The sequence below is a fragment of the Nicotiana tabacum genome, chromosome 9, assembly GCF_000715075.1.
Source record: "Nicotiana tabacum cultivar K326 chromosome 9, ASM71507v2, whole genome shotgun sequence".
In the NCBI taxonomy this organism is placed as follows: domain Eukaryota; kingdom Viridiplantae; phylum Streptophyta; class Magnoliopsida; order Solanales; family Solanaceae; genus Nicotiana; species Nicotiana tabacum.
In genome coordinates, this window is record NC_134088.1 from 87,226,929 (window position 1) to 87,244,953 (window position 18,025).

At 38.5% G+C, this 18,025-nt stretch overlaps 1 protein-coding gene across 3 annotated transcripts; it reads right to left on the minus strand.

Annotated features, from left to right (window-relative positions):
- Positions 1-14,294: 14,294 nt before the first annotated feature.
- On the minus strand, positions 14,295-17,746 carry LOC107798024 (uncharacterized). Of its 3 annotated transcripts, none has more exons than XM_016620952.2 (2): positions 15,294-17,492; positions 14,295-14,634 (listed from the first exon to the last, which is right to left on the minus strand). In XM_016620952.2, coding segments are annotated over exons 1-2 (1,611 nt in total). In that variant the 5' UTR covers positions 16,904-17,492; the 3' UTR covers positions 14,295-14,633. The 3 variants fall into 3 exon arrangements, with proteins under 3 accessions (XP_016476438.1, XP_016476437.1, XP_075077920.1); XM_016620951.2 differs by having other exon boundaries at positions 15,264-17,492; XM_075221819.1 differs by lacking the exon at positions 14,295-14,634 and adding an exon at positions 17,623-17,746 and having other exon boundaries at positions 15,093-16,921.
- Positions 17,747-18,025: the final 279 nt, after the last annotated feature.

Consider the following 18,025-nt stretch of genomic DNA (forward strand, 5'->3'; position numbering starts at 1 on the left):
GTAAAGTAACTGGTGCTGAAGGCGAAGGCTGACCCCTCTGCTGAGATAGACCTCCATGACGACGAGGACACCTTCTCCACATATGCCCAAACTTCCCACACTCAAAATAACTCCCTGCTATTGGTGGCAGAAACTGAAGGGAACCCCTAGCACCGGGATAACTGGTAGAAGAACCTGGCATAGAGGAGCCCTGAACTGGTGGATCACGGGACGAACTCTGAGCTGGAAGGGCACTAAGTGATGAGTGGACCTGATGAGAACTGTGAGAACCATGTCAAGATGATGCACCACGGTGAAATGGCCGAGCTGACTGAGTCGGTCTGAAATGACGACCTCTCTGTGCCACTGAAAGGTGGCGGCTGGAGCCTCCCAAACCTCTCCAACCTACGCTGATCTTCCTCAGGCATAGAAGGAACCACATAATCCTATACAGCTGCAACCGGCTGGGTTGGTGGTGCCTCCGGTGTCTGAAGTCCCTGAACAACCTGCTCAGGTGTGCGAGCGACGGGAGTTTGAGTGCCTTCCCCGGCCTGAGAAGTGGCTGCGGTCGTCGAGATAGAGACCGCCTAAGAAAGACTGGTACATGCTGTCAGAATCTAAGCTAGGACCTCCTGAAGGCCTGGAATCACAATAGGCACAGGTGGTGCCTGAGCTGGTGCATCAACAACTGGAACCTGGTCCTGATTTGGGACAACTGGAGGATCTGTAGGTACTGCCCCAGCTATTGTACGGGCTGCAACTCTGCCCCTACCACAGCCTCTACCGCGGCCTATGCCTCTCGCGGCCCTGGCTGGTGGTACTGGTGGCTGGCCCTCCAGACCAGTAGCACGAGTCCTCACCATCTGTGAGAGAATGAAATAACAGATGTTTAGTTACTAGAATCAACAGACTCGCACGACAGGAATTCAAGGATGTGGAGTTTCCTAAAGGTTCTGTAGCCTCTCAAAGATAAGTACAGACGTCTCCGTACCGATCCGCAAGACCCTACTAAACCCGCTCATGACTCTTGAGACCTATGTAACCTAGGTTTTGATACCAATCTATCACGACCCAAACTAACCCTGTCGTGATGACGCCTATCGTGGAACTAGGCAAGCCAACTCATTTCTAAAACAAACCAATATTTTATTTCAAGGATACATTTCAAGGCCATTTAACATAAGAACCTTCGTAAAGGAGTACAAATCAAAACAAAAGTGCGGAAAAGAAAAGCCCGACATCGGGGTGTCACTAGTCATGAGCATCTACTACCAATTGTCTCACAATATCAAGACTAACATAGTCTAAAAAATAGCTAAATACAACTAAAGGAAGATAAGAGGGAGAAGAGCAGGGGCTGCGGCCGCCGAGTAGCTACCTTGCTATCCCCTAGAAAATCTGCAACCAGAATAATCAATAACCGCTACCGTGTCCAGCTACACCTGGATCTGCACACAAGGTGCAGGGAGTAACGTGAGTACGCCAACTCAGTAAGTAACAACAATAAATAAAGACTGAGCGGTAGTGACGAGCAATAGAGCATTAAAAGTTCATATCATGAAATCTCAATAGAATACCACATGCTTTTAAAATCACAATTTGAATCAAAAATCTCGATTAAACCCAGTTCCAGTGAAATCATTTAAAGATATTTTTCAACAGTTTTCAAACAGAGGCTAAATGCAAAGGTGAGAAAAATGATGAAATCATAAACTGCCCCTCGGGCAGAACATTACTCATATACAGTCCCTCGAGCAAACCTCACAGTCACTCATGCCTCTCGGGCATACCTCACAGTCGCACATGCCACTCGGGCATACCTCACAGTCACTCATACCACTCGCGCATACCAAACAATCACTCATGCCACTCGGGCATACATCACAATTACTCATGCCTCCCAGTCACTCAGCACTCGGCACTCAGTAGGTACCTGCGCTTACTGGGGGTGTGTACAGACTCCGAAGGGGCTCCTTCAGCTCAAGCGCTATATCGAGCCAAATCATGGCATAAATCACTCAGGCCCTCAGCCTATATCAAAAATGCTGCAACATGCAGCCCGATCCCATAAATATCCTCACAAATCAGGCCCTCGGCCTCACTTAGTCATAAACCTCTCAAGCCACTCGGGCATTTCAGTAAAAACAGGGTATTCAGCCCAAAACAACATTTATATGCATCAAAATAGAGTCATAAAACTGAGTTATGCAGTAAACAAGTAACACCATGACTGAGTATAGATTTTCAATCGAAAACAGTGAGAGGATAGTAAGAAAAGTCCCCTAAGGGTCCAAACAGCATTGGCACAAGGTCCAAACATAGCATTCGACCCAATTTACAGAAACTCTTTCTAACTCTTTCTAAAACATATAAGTACCATATAGTTTCAACAAAATATGCAAACTTTACAGTTGCTATGGGACGGATAAAGTCACAATCCACAACAGTGTACGCCCACACGCTCATCACCTAGCATGTGCGTCACTTCAAAAATAGTAGAATGATACAAAATCCAGGGTTTCATACCCTCAGGACTAGATTTACAATCGTTACCTACCTCAAACCGGTCAAATCTCTACCCCGCAATGCTCTTGCCTCTGGACTCAGCCTCCAAATGCTCCAAATCTATTCACAATCAGTACAATACCATCAATATACACTAATGGAATGAATTCCACAAGAAAAACTATCAAATTAGCCCAAAAACCGAAATTGGCTCAAACCCGACCCTCGGGCCCATGTCTCAAAATCCGACAAAATTTACAAAAATTGAAAGCCCATTCACTCACGAGTCTAGTCATACCAAATTAACCAAAATCCGTCAACAAAATCCCCTTCAAAACCTCAAAATTCCACCTCAAGAACTCTTCCACTTTTTCCCCAATTTGTTTTACCCCAAATCACAATTTAGATGATAAAAATCAAGATATAATCATGGAATTTAACCAAACACAAGTGAGAAACACTTACCCCAATCAACTCCCTGAAAATCCCTTCAAAAATAGCCTAAATCCGTGGTCTCTAGCTCAAAATATGAAAAATGAGTCCAAACCCTCGATTTTGGAATTTAACACTGCTACCCAGATTTTCCTTAATCGCGATCGCGGAAAAGTCCTCGCGATCGCGAAGAACAACTTCGCCCCCTCAGAAATTTACTCTACGCTAACGTGTAACACCTCACGCGAACGTGATGCACTAACTGCTCAAACCTATGCGATCACATCCTACCTCATGCGATCGCGTAGAGCAATCACCTCACCTCTTCACCAGTTCGATACCTCTACGCGAACACGGCATTGGCCACGCGTTCGCGAAGCATAACTTCACACACTCACGCGATCGCGTCACAAACTCTGCGATCGCAGAGAACAACTCGCCTCTGCCCCAAATAAGCCTACGCGATCGTGGACCTAACCATGTGATCACGTATAAGGAAACCAGAAATTTCATACCAGCAGATCAGCCATTATGCAAAGTCCAAAAATGATCCGTTACCCGAGGCCACCGGGACCTCAACCAAATATACCAGCCAATCCTAAAATACCATACGAACTTAGTCGAACCATCGAATCACTTAAAACAACATCAAAACACCAAATACCCCTCGGATTCAAGTCTAAGAATTTCTAAATTTCTAAATTCGGCAACCGATGCCGAAACCAACCAAACCATGTCCGAATGACCTCAAATTTTGCAAACACATAACATATGCCTCTACGAACCTACTCCAATATCCGGAATTCCATTCCAACCCCGATATCAAATTTTCCACTGCCGACCGAAATCGCCAAATTTCTAACTTTCGCCAATTCAAGCCTAATTCCACTCCGGACCTCCAAATCACATTTCGGACGCGCTCCTAAGTCCAAAATCACCTAACGAAGCCAATGGAACCATCAGAATTAAGTTCTGAGATCGTTTACACATAAGTCAATATCCAGTTGACCTTTCCAACTTAAGCTTCTAATAAAGAGACTAAGTGTCTCATCCCACTCCAAAACCACTCCGGACGCGAACCAACCAACCCGATACAACATAATACGGCTAAATAACACATAAAGAAACAGAAATGGGAGAAACGAGGCTATAACTCTCGAAACGACCGGCCGGGTCGTTACATCAAATCTTCAAATTAAACCAAGAGGGTTTTCACAATTTTCCAACTTAATTCACCGATTAAGTGTTAAAACAACCATGGATTCGGGTAATTTAACCAATTTTGAGTTAGGAACACTTACCCCGTTATTTTCTCTAAAAGTCTCCCAAAAATCGCCTCTTCCCGAGCTCCAATCTGTCAAAAATGAAAAATGGGATGAAGTCCAATTTTCAGAACTTAAACTCTATGCCCAGACATTTGCTCTACGCGATCGCGAACATTCCCACGCGATCGCGAAGAACAATTTTTCATCGCCCAAAATTAACTATACGCGATCACGGACTTTCCCACGCGATCGCGATGCACTACATCACAGACCTATGCGATCGCGAACCTAACCATACGATCGTGAAACACAAACGCGTGATTTTTATTTTTGCCCCATTTCCTCTACGCGAACGCGGCCTTCTTCAGGCGTTCGCGAATAACAACCTCACATATCTATGTGATCACGTCTCGTTTCACGCGAACACGAAGCACAAAATATCACTGCCTCACATTAACCCTACACCATCGAAGATATCCCCACGCGATCGCGTAGAACAAAAACACCCACTGACCAACTAAGCCTACGCGATCGCAGACACATTCATGCGATCGCGTAGAAGGAAAACAGCATCAGATATGAGAAAATTCCAGCAGCTGTTCAAGTCCAAATTTTTGATCTGTTAACCATCCAAAACTCACCCGAGCCCCTCGAGACCTCAACCAAATATACCAACAAGTCCTAAAATATCATACGAACTTAGTCGAACCCTCAAATCACCTCAAACAACTCTAAAACCATGAATTACACCCCAATTCAAGCCTAATGAACTTTGAAATTTATAATTTCTACAAATGACTCCGGAACCTAACAAATCACGTCTGATTGACCTCAAATTTTGCATACAAGTCATAAATGACATAACAGACCTATTAGAATTTTCAGAATTGGATTTCAACCCCGATATCAAAAAGTCAACCCCCGGTCAAACTTTTCAAAAATTCAACTTTCGGCATTTCAAACCTAATTCCTCTACATACCTCCAAATATTTTTTTGGACACACTCCTAAGTCCAAAATTACCATACGGAGCTATTGGAATCATCAAAATTCAAATCCGAGGTAGTTTACATATAGGTCCATATCCGGTCACTTTTCTAACTTAAAATTTTTAATTATGAGACTAAGTGTCTCATTTCACTCTGAATTCCTTCCGGACCCGAACCAACTAACTCGGTAAGTCATAAAACAACTGTAAAGAATAAATTGAGAAGTAATTGAGGGAACGGGGTTATAATACTTAAAATAACCGGCCGGGTCGTTACAACTTCCCAAGGTCTGGTAATACAAATCATGAGCCTCTAAGATTAGAATTAACAAAACTGGTGTAAAATAAAAATACGTCATCTGTCTGAAATATACATGAAAAGATTAAAAATTATAAAGCTACCATGAACAAGAGGCAGCAATGACTGGAACGCATGTACATCTTCAGATCCAGCTTCCGTCGTACGCAGCAACATCGACGTCAAAAATCTGCATGCAAGGTGCATAAGTGTAGTATGAGTACAACCGACCCCATGTACTCAATAAGTAACAAATATAACCTTAGGTTGAAAGTAGTGACGAGCTGGAACACAGGTCAAAGTCCAACAACCTCTCATAATAATATAACAAAAGTTGTACAGGAAATAACTCAGAAATAAAATGTTCAACTCGTTCACAGTTCCAGAAAATAGACACGCTTTTCATGTATAAAAGTGAAAACCCAAATCGTTTATCGAAAATACCAAAATATGAGTAAGTTTGTAAAATCGTGATTTTTCCTTCAGAAACTTTTCAATAGGTAAATGTTTCATTATCAAATGGAATGGGGAAAAGTACACCTCTATGCCTACATGTCAATGTATATGAGAAGTCATGAATGACGTGATACCGTACAACATGAGGAAAAATATGTCTCTATGCTTGTATGTCAAGTGTGCATGTTAATGCAGTACAACATATTGAACAACCATATTCATACTCTCAGAGTATCAATCCACTCAGTCCTCCCAATCACTCGGCACTCGCACTGGCACTCGCACTCAATAGGTACCTGCGCTCACTGGGGGTGTGTGCAGACTCCGGAGGGACTCCTTCAGTCCAAGCGCTAAAATCCGCACGGATAACTCACGTGCTATAGTATCAATATTTGGATCCGCACGGACAACTCACGTACTTTAGTATCAATATCTAGATCCGCACGGACAACTCACATGTTATAATAGCAATATCTCAAAATCAGGCCCTCAGCCTTACTCAGTCATCAATCTCTCCAGTCTCTAGGCTCACAATGTCATGAAACTAGCCCAAAATGATAATATGATGTATCAATAAATAACAACAGAGACTGAGATACAATATGCAATGAATGAATATGACTGAGTATGAAATTGCAATGTAAGCAAATAACTCAACAGTAGTAATGACCATAGTGGGTCCCAACAGGATAAGTATATAGTGTAGACATGGTTTCTAACATGAAACACAACTCGATAACTCTAGTACGTAGAGATTTCATGATTACAGATAAGTTCAAGTAATTACACAGTACCACAGATATAACAGAGTTACAATTCACATGGTGCACGCCCACACGCCCGTCACCTAACAAGTGCGTCACCTCAACACCAAACACATAACACATATAATTAGGGTTCATACCCTCAACTCCAAGATTAGAAGAGTTACTTACCTTGAACAAGACGAGTCCAATATCGAGCAAGCTAAACAATGCTCCAGAAATTTCATTCTGCGTGTATCAACTTCTAAACGACTCGAATCTAGCCACAATTAATTTGATTCAGTCAACACAAATTATAGGAATTAATTCCATATAAAAATACTAATTTTCCAATAAAATCTAAAATTGCAATCAAAAAACATCGCCCGTGGGGTCCACATCTAGGAACCTGATAAAAGTTACAAAATATGAATGCCCATTCAACCACGAGTCCAACCATACCAAATTTATCAAATTCCGACAACAACTCGACCTTCAAATCCCCAAATCTCATTTTCAAATCCCTAGGCCCAAATCCTCTTATTGCACCTCAAAAACACGTAATCTAGTCGAAATACTCAATGATAATCCAATATTATTGACTAACAATGATCACAAGTGACTTACCTCAAGTTTTTCCGTGAATTCTCTATGACAATTGCCCCAAAACCGTGTTGGAAATGTCCAAAAATGGTAAAAACTCGGAACCCTTCAAAATGTATACTGCCCAGGGGTTCCGCTTTTGCAGAGTACTTAACCGCATTTGCAGTCCCGCAGATGCGAGGTCCTCCCCACTTCTGCAGCTTCTTTCGCTTCTGCAGATAAGAGGTCCACTTTGTGGCCACGCATTTGCGGAACCCAAGTTGTTTCTGCGATGAGGCCCCTCCCCTCTCACTTCCGCTTCTGCGATCAACTCGTCGCAGGTGCGAGTTCGCTTCTGCGGTCCTGCATGCGCACCTACGACCCCTACCCTTGCCAAGCCAATTCTGCTTCTGCACAACCAAGCTCAATTGCATCAGTAGACAACAGTAAGTTTTAATTGTTCTAAGTCCAAATTTTATCTGTTAACCATCCGAAACTTACCCGAGGCCCCCAGGACCTCAACCAAATACACCAACAAGTCCTAAAACATCATACGAACTTAGTCGAACCTCTAAATCACATCAAATCATGCTAAAACCATGAATCATACCCCAATTCAAGCTTAATGAAACTAAGAATTTTCAACTTCTACATTCAATGCCGGAACCTATCAAATCAAGTCCGATTAACCTCAAAGTTTGCACACAAGTCATAAATGACATAACGCGTATTCAAATTTTCATAATCGGATTTTGACCCCGATATCAAAAACTCCCCGGTCAAACTTCCAAACTTAAATTTTCATTTTATCCAATTCAAGCCTACTTTAACTACGGACTTCCAAATAATTTTTCGGACATGCTCCTAAGTCCAAAATCACTATACAGAATTATTGGAATCATCAAAACTCTATTCCATGGTCGTTTGCATATAGTCAACATCTGGTCAACTATTTCAACTTAAGCTTTAAATCTTGGAACTAAGTATTCCAATTCATTATGAACCCTCCCCGACGAGTCACATAATTATAATTGAACACATGATAAGCAGTAAATGGGGAAACGAGGCTGTAACACTCAAAACGACCAGCCGGGTCGTTATATATTTGATGTCATGGTCATGGTTCTATTTGCCTTGGAATGTGCCCGGGACCATTTATCATATCCAATATCCATCAGGTATATTTTCACTCTACTAACAATAGCTTCTAACTCTGCCATATGCTTGTTGAATTCTTCAACAGTGTATGCTCTTGCTAACGCAATGTATACTTCTTTAATTTGTTGTTAGCTCTTCTTGAAGTTCGTTTTTATGTTGTTCCATAGATGAAACATACATGCACATTGAGGGACTTCTGGATAAACAATTGAAGTTGCTCTCCATATACCATCATGCATGTCTGTACACATTCCCTCTCTTTGTCCGTAGGTTTCTCTGAACTGCACAAAGTACCACTCCCACGATGCATCGTTTTTCGAATCAACAATTGCATATGCAAGGGGTAGAATTTGTCCTGTAAAACCAAAGAAAAAAATATTAGTTACAACACCCAATATTAATATATCATTTTATATAGTAGTATAGTCATAGGTAGGTGCAGGTATGTAGAAAATAATTATATACTCTGTTGGTATACTTGTATATCATACTGGTATCATATGATATTTGAATATCTTTTTTGCTATTTTAACTGAATGTAATTGTATTGCATTTTTTAAAATAGTAAAGTACACCAATTATTCAATATTGATTCTGAGACAACTCTTTTTCTTACCCTCTGCGTCTTGCGTGGAAGCCGTGAGTATGGTCCCTTTATATGTTGACTTTAAAAAACTTCCATCAACTATAACCGTTGGCCTACAATAGATCCAGCCTCTAATCGATGCATATATAGCTATGAATGCATACAAGAAGCTCCCATCTTCTTCAGTGTGTTGTCGTGCCACTGATCCTGGGTTAGCGTACTCTAACATGTAAGGATATATTGGTATTTTCTTGTATGACTCACTTGGTGTTCCTCTCAATAATTGTATTGCTTTTTCTTTTGATCTCCATGCTTGCATGTAGCTTAAGTCCATACCATATGCTTTTTGGATGTCTCTCTGGATATCTGTTGGTGTATATATAGTTTTCGGGTCAACAAGTTTATCTTGTATCACAGCTGCAATAAAAGTTGAGATAACTTGCTTTTGTGAACAAAATCTCTTATCATTTAAACAACTGTGGACAGAATTGAAATCTGTCACTTTGAAAATATTTGATGCTCGTAGGTTTGATGCTTTAAGTTTCCAAGTGCACCTTTCATCCACGCAATCAAAGGTATACTTATTTATAATACAAATATAGTTATGTATCATGTTTTATTGATAAAAACACACACACAAATCAGTACAATTATATACTCACATAGTATACTCATATAGCATACTTATATACTATACGAGTATCATCTTTTACTGATAAAAAGACACAGATAAATCAGTAAAATTCTATACTCACATAGTATATTGATTTAGCATACATATATACTATATCGGTATCATGTTTTACAGATAAAAAACACATACTCAAACGAGTACAATTCTATACTCACATAGTATACTCATATAGCATACTTATATACTATATCAGTATCATCTTTTACTGATAAAAAACGCAGACAAACCAGTACAATTCTACACTCACATAGTATATTGATTTAGCATACATATATACTATAACGGTATCATGGTTTACTGATAAAAAATACACATACATACCAGTATAATTCTATACTCACATAGTATACTCATATAGAATCCTGATATACTATATCAGTATCATCTCTTACTGATAAAAAATATAGACAAACCAGTACAATTCTATACTCACATAGTATACTGATTTAGCATCCATATATACTATATCGATATCATATTTTACTGATAAAAAACACATACACAAATCAGTACAATTCTATACTCACATAGTATACTCATATAGAATCCTGATATACTATATAGGTATCACATAGTTTTTTATTACTTGAAAAAAGGCAGACGAACCTTCTTGGGCATGATTTATTAACACGATATTGACATTTTTCTCTAACGGCATCTTGTTTCATAACAAGAGCCACCAGGTTCTTGTCTTTGTAAATTTGTCCTTTTTTAACTTTTTGATGAAATTGATTAGTTATGATATTTTCATCATCAAGTTCTATACCAGTGTCATCTCCCTCTTGCACGTCAAAAGTACTAATCATATTACTGCTTTCAAATTGTGCAATTTCTGATGAAATTGTAGTAACGTCGAAACTGGAGGTACTTGCGGCTATAGTATTTTTAGCAAACGACACACATAGTGGGAGTGTTATCATCCATGCACTTGATTTTTTCAATTTCATGTAAACACTAACACTCATATCGCTGCAAATTATAATTGGTGGATATCCTTGAGCAATAGCATACTGAATAACTATTGTGTTACTGTCCTTTTGCAGTTGCTTTGCAATATTTTTGAGAAGTTGTTCAAATTTCCAACAGGTCTTTATTAGAATTGCATCAACATGAAAGTTTATGAAATTATGGTTATCATCCCATTCTCCACTATGTTGCAGCAGAATTGGTATATTTTTCATGATTATACATATCTGAAGTTATAACTACTTTTATGTACAAAATCGAATCTCGACAGTGCAAATTTCAACAGTGTTGACGTCAAATACTGAATTTCAACAGAATATTTTTCGAGCTCAGATCAGCTGTTATGATTCAAACCTCCTAATCTCCAGATCTTCAAACTAAGAACAGAATTTTCAGTTACAAATTCAGAAGTTTGAGCGCTAAACTTTTGTAATCTACGAAATCAAAAATCGGAACAATACGATGCGAATTTGAGCATCAAAAGTTTCAGTATCTTCGAAAGTCAAATCAACTGCTATGATTCTAACAGATTGATACTTCTACAAAATTTAAGGAGAAAAGTCAAATTTGAAAGAGAAATCAGCATCTTCGCTCTGTTTTTTCAGGCTTGCGATCTTCAAATCTTCAATAACGATTCTGTGATGCTGGTGGAAATCTCAATTTTTGTGCGCTAATTTTTGTGAAATTCTGCTAAATTTGAGCAGCTTTTTCGTTTTTATATGTAGGGTATTAGCGTGGGTAGTTATTTTGAGATACTCTATTTGTTTATTAAATGAGTAGGGGGTTGTAATTATTTAATGGATAAAATTCTTTTATGGGTAGAGCAGGGTAAATATTTTCACTTTTATAGGTAGTCCTGTCTTTTTCCCAAATTTTTGTGCAATGTGACTTCCACTTATGATTACAGGCTGACTTCCGCGCTGGACCTAAATCTGATCCAACATATCAGAGAATTTAATGGGCCCGTTTTGCGTCCTATGGCCCAGCTACTTGGGCAGGAGAACAGGCTTGATGGAAAGAGAAATAGTCAAATATTCTTGCTGGTAATAAAATACGGAGATCGTTATTGGAAAACAATAGGGGAGTACATCGCTTGTTAAGCCGTAGCTAATAATATTGGAGCAGTTATACAGGAATTGTGTAATAAATTCAAGAACTAGCTCTTGTACATATATATTGTTAGTACGTACCACATACTTTTATTTTGGATATGTTTTGTTCCACAAATTAATGCATCTGTTGCGGCATAAGTTAATCATGCATTACTTATATATTAATTTTTTACGTAAATGATTTAGGAGTAAAAGCTACATATAAGAACTAAAACGCTAAACAAATTAACCGTTCAAGTTAAAATTTACTAATGTATTTCGAAATCTAGACTTTTGTTGTTATTTTTGCTGTAACTTTATTGGAATGACTTCTATGGCTAATAGTGTATAATCAGAAGAGTACTCGTGGTGTTTGGTGTAAAATAAGGTTAATTTTATATATGATCATTGATTTTATCCACTATAACAGTAAAGTCATGGAACTAAATTTTCTCACACTTAAGTAACTGAGCTTGACTCACAAATCATCCCCAAGAAAAAAAGTTTCGAGTACCTTGGGTCAATTATCCAAGGGGATGGGGGAGATCGACGAGGATGTCACGCACCGTGTAAGGGTGGGATGGATGAACACTACTAAAAATTCGCCAAAAACTGACAAAGGTCGACCGACCAACTTTATTTTTAAATAATTTGGTTTTTCAAAATAATTTATTTTTAAATATTTTTTTATGAAACCGACCAACTTTGGTCGGTTTTCTTTGGCGCAAAAATGCGGGAAACTATATTTTTGTCCCGCGAAATTTATTTTTCAAGAAACCGACTAACTTTGGTCGGTTTTTCAATTAAAATAAATAAAAATTAATATTAAAAAAACCGACCAAAATTGGTCGGTTAATTCGGCCGGTCATTTAAAAAAACCGACCAACTTTGGTCGGTAATTTTACTTTTTAATAAAACCGACCAACTTTGATCGGTTATTTTCATGCGAAAATACAATTAAAGAGTATAAATCAAATAAAAGACAGTCTTAAAACAAAATGCACCAATGGTCTAGTGGTAGAATAGTATCCTGCCACAGTACAGACCCCGGTTCGATTCCCAAATGGTGAATCTTTTGATTACATAATTAAAATATCGACCAACTTTGGTCGATTTTTTTTTTCAATATATTTTTTTTGAATTTAATTGATCAACCAAAGTTGGTCGGTAATTTCTCACCAACTTTGGTCGGTATTCCTTTCCGACCCCTAAAATACTGTCCACACGTAAATGGTTGCGTTTTGATAGGTTATTAGCCATTACCGACCTACTTTGATCGGTTTTTTTGTCGGTTTTTACCGGATTTTTAGTAGTGAAAATGGAGGTCAGCATCTGGAGTCCTGTGTGACAAGAATGTACCACCAGAACTTAAAGGTAAATTCTATATATCAGTTGTTAGACCAGCCATATTGTATGGGGCTAAGTATTGGTCAATCAAGAAGTCATATATCCAGAAGTTGGAAGTAGCAGAAATGAGGATGTTGAGATGGATGTGCGGGCACACTAGGCTGGATAGGATTATGATTGAGGATATTCGGAAGAAGGTGGGCATTGTTCCCATGGATGACAAGATGAGGGAAGCAAGGCTCAGATGGTTTGGGCATGTACGAAGGAGAAGCCTAGATGCCCCGGTTAGGAGGTGTGAGCGGTTGGCTTTGGTAGGCATGAGAAGCGGTAGAGGGCGGCCTAAGAAGTATTGGGGTGAGGTGATCAGGCAGGACATGACGCGACTTCAGATCTCCGAGGACATGGCTCTTGGTAGGAAGGTATGGAGGTCGAGCATTAGGGTTGAAGGGTAGGGGTAGTCGAGCATTTTTCTACTTTATACCAGGGGTGGAGCGAGTCTGATAGTGTTTTGTCTTGAACTGCTAGTGGCATATGTTGTGTTCACACAATTTTTCTGTTTTCATAGTATTGTGTAATGAGTATCGGTTTTTGTTATTGCCTTTCCACCTATTTTATGTCTCTTACAATATTGATATTCTCTCTGGTTGTTGCTGGTAATGATCTACTGTCTCTGTTTGTCTTTTGAGCCGAGGGTCTCCCGGAAACAACATCTCTGCTCCTTCAGGGTAGGGGTAAAGTTTGCGTACACTCTACCCTCCCCAAATCTCACTTCTGGGATTTTATTGGGTTGTTGTTGTTTAAGAACTTTATCCACCATGATAATAAAGTCGCATAACTATTTTTTGGATTCTATGACTTAAATGTGTAGTGGGTAAAATTTAATTTAATTTTTTTTAATGTGACCAAAAAGAAAATTCATGACTTTACTGTCATATGGGGTAACTTTAATGCGCCAAAAAATAATTTTATAATTTTACTGTTATAGCAAGTAAGTTCCACGACGATACTTGAAATTAACTCTGTAAAAATACTTCCTAGCTAGTGGGTAATCAGATTGAATGAGGGAAGGTCGTACTCGCTAGTCACGACACTACCTTCCAAAGTTGCCTAGACGAAATGGCTTAAGTACTTCTCAGAAAGTAAACGGCCAACGGCATTATATTCTGTTTTTGTGTTGAGACAGAAAGAAAGAGTAAATTCAAAGAGAAGAAAAGTTGGGTTATCACATTACATAACTATCATGACGAACTCCCTAATTCACTTTTAAAAATAATAATAACAAATTTTCTTTTGAACTAGCACTATTCTTACTAATCCATCACTAGTCTTGAAATTAATCAACGCTCTCCAGATCTGGAGGAAAAATAAGCCTTCTCCCATCTTACTCATTATAACTTCAATTGGAATGCAAGATAGCTATTACCAACAAGTTTAGTTCTCAAACAGAACCATCCTACAAGGAAAATGCAGCTTCATAATAAAGCTCTTGACTTTTGAGCTTTTCCTTTTTCAATAAGTTAATCTCTCGTGGAAATGCTGCCAGCTCTGTCATAAAGAAATAACTTAACAAATTGCAACTGAAGACACCAGTCAAAAATAAGTGTATTGCAAGATTAAACTATTACTCCCTATATTCAACAGAAATGTTTAGACGAGTGTCTGTAATGCATGCACATAAAGTTAGATATACATATTTTAGAACCTGCACTGTCAATTCAAAATATATATTGTTAAAATCCTGGATTCGTCAAAATCTACTCACAACTCTTATATGGCTGACTGACCATATTTAGGCCTTTGTTAAATTAAGCTCCAGAAAAGATGGTATTGAGAGGAGCAAGTGTGCTGAGGCCAACAAAAATAAGCCCACAGCTGAGCAAGAAAGCTTAAATAAGGGAATCAATTGACTTCTGGCTTCTTCAATGACAAAACAAAGGGAAAACAACTAGTCTTGGGAAGAAGTCACATTAATAATAGAGACAATAAAAGACTTTGATCTAAACTTGAATGTCCCAAAACTTAAAAAGTGGATGATTAACTAGCAAAAATGTAAGTATGTGCTTGCAACATGCCAAAATTAGAAGGAAATGTGAGGTCAACTGATTAGAAAGAATGCAAGTCTGACATCTGCAGACAGCCTTGACAATAGCAAAAAGAGCATGAATCGGGCATACCAGCAAATGTCATTCTCGTTTATAACCTACCAAGACATGAATCGAGCGTGCTCATGCTCATCGTCCTCATCATCAACTGGAGCAGGAAGATTAAGATCAAGTAAATCAGCAACTTCTCGCTTGACTGCTGAAGATTGATTCAAATTCTCCTCATTGACACTAGCATGAATAAAATGTGACCTTTTGTGGCCTCCTAAAGCTTGGCCTGACTTGAATATCCTAGGGCAAAACGGGCATTTGTGTCCTTTGGATTTCTTTGGTTTAACCTTTTTCTCAGGTTCATAAGGCACATCTTGAGTAGAAACTGCTGGTTTTTTGTTGCTAAAAGTTTCCTTATGCTTGCCAATGTTTATGTATTTAGGATCATTATCAGCACCAAGGCTATTCTCACCAGTTTCATATGTAGATTCAGAATAGTCATTGATTTTTTTATGGCAAGGTCTGTGTCCACCTAGAGCTTGATAAGAACTAAAGGTCTTCTTGCAGTTCAAGCACTCATACTTTCTCTTCTTATGAATATTCTTATAACGATCCGTTGTTCCCTTTCTTGATTCACATTTATCAAAATTTGAGGCTAATCCATAACCATCATGTTCATATTTCTTGCTCAAATCCTTCCTTGACTCTGTTAGATATCTTTTGATTCTGTTTAAGCTCTTTTTCTCATCATGCCTACGCTCGTCTAACCAAGCTCCAAGGCTCATTTTAGAGCTACTCCATTTGCAATTACCATTTCCTCTGAACCTTTCAACAGAGCCATCTGAATCGACTTTTCCATTTTCGCCTAAGAAGTAGTCTGAATCAGAGTTCTCAGATTGAGTTTCAGCTTCCAATATATCGCGTTTCAGGTCTCTATCTTCCTTTTTCTTAGTTTGAGGTTTCTCATCTTGATTATAAGCACGTTTAAGAGTGTTGTTTCTAGCATTTCTCATGTCATTAGATGATGATTTGGTCTCTAAAACAACAGAATTGTTATCAGAAGACTCCACAACTATATTGACACCATTCCAAATCCCAGAATCCCTTGACAACATCATCAAACACTTGGCTACTTCTTCTTGTTCTTGCTCATGATCAATCTCAGACACAGACGACGAACAATTATAATTATTATTAACCTTGCAAATAGAAGATTTAACTATAATCTTTTTGTACCTCTTAGTCTTTGATCTGCACTTTGGACTAAACAGCTCCTCAGCTTCAGTATCAGAATTGCTCTCACTAGTCCATGAGTTATCATCTTTCAAGTTCAAACACCCTTTATCTTTTTCTGAGTGACAAGCCATATGGCCACATAAGGCTTTTAGTGATTGAAACACTTTCCCACATTGCTGACAAACTTTTTCTTGAGGCAAAGGGAAGTTAGAATCCTCAGCCCTCCAAGTTTTCTTTGGATTCTCTCTTAGGCCATAACTAGAAACCCCACCAAGTTCTAACTTTGATTGATTCTCTCTTTTGAAATTCTTCCCATTAATATTACTCCAAGATTGCACCTTTTTCAATTTAGCTTCAAAATTTTCCTCAAATTCAGCTGAATTTGCCAGTACATGAGACCTCATGTGACCCCCAAGTGACTTCCCACATGGATATCTCTTGTTACACAACTTGCACACAAACTTCATAACTTGATCTTCTTCCATTGAGTAACTAATAACTTGCTATTCACCAAATAAAATTCAAACAAACCAAGAAGTAAAATTAAGATCAGTTGAATAAATTAGATGTCTATATCATGCGACTGTCACATTCCATGATCTAGTACAGTAGTATATATCCAGCAGAACCCCAAAAAATACTTCAAAACCAACAGAAGAACCCAAGAATAGCAGAATCCAAGATCAAAGGAAAGAACAGAAAAATATTGTTAAAACTTAAATCTGGCTTATGGGGTTGTGACACAGATCACCAAGTCTCTGGTGGGCTATTGCTCAAGTAATACAAATGGAATTAAACTGGTCAAGTATGATACTACCTTTTAGGAAGTAAAAGATCAGACCCACAGCAAAAGGAGACTCTTTAAATTCCATATTCAAGTAATCTCTTTATCGCACATACAAAAAGAGGAGAGAGAGAGATCTTTTTAATTTTAATATTCAGGATTTCAAGAATCCTATTTGGAAAAATCAAATTTTGAACAGATGGGTCACCAGCAATGGCCATAAAAGTAGCCAATATTCAGGAGACTAAATGAACAAATCACAACAGAAAACCAAAGACTCTTTCACCCCCCCCCCCCCCAAATTCTCTCTCTCTCTCTCTCTGTTGTAGATGTAGGAGAATTCCATGCATGAAATGTGAGAGAGAGAAATAAAGCCAAAAAAATGGGCAGCACGTGTACTCTTGGGAGGGTTGTTCGTACCTTATAAATTCAACTGTCAAGATCTGCTGGCTACTGTTACATGAGGGTTGAGATTAATTCAGGAAAAGAGTAAACATATCTCTGTTTGAGGCTATTAGAATTTGAGTTTAACCTTCTACACAATCACACTACAAGAATATTATACTTTTAATTGACTTAAAGATAACTATATATAATAGTAAAAACTTTCTTTTTACTTCTTCCTAATTTCAGTTTTAGATCTACTTCATTCGCATTCGCACCACGTAAGGCTCAATAAATGAGAACCGCTCCCTTGCCAAGATTTTTTTTTATTGCCATGGATATAACACGGGACCTCTAGTTAAGAATCGAGAGATCTTACTTATCCCACCACAATGATTGATGATAATATTTACCTAAAAAATAATACAATAACTTATTA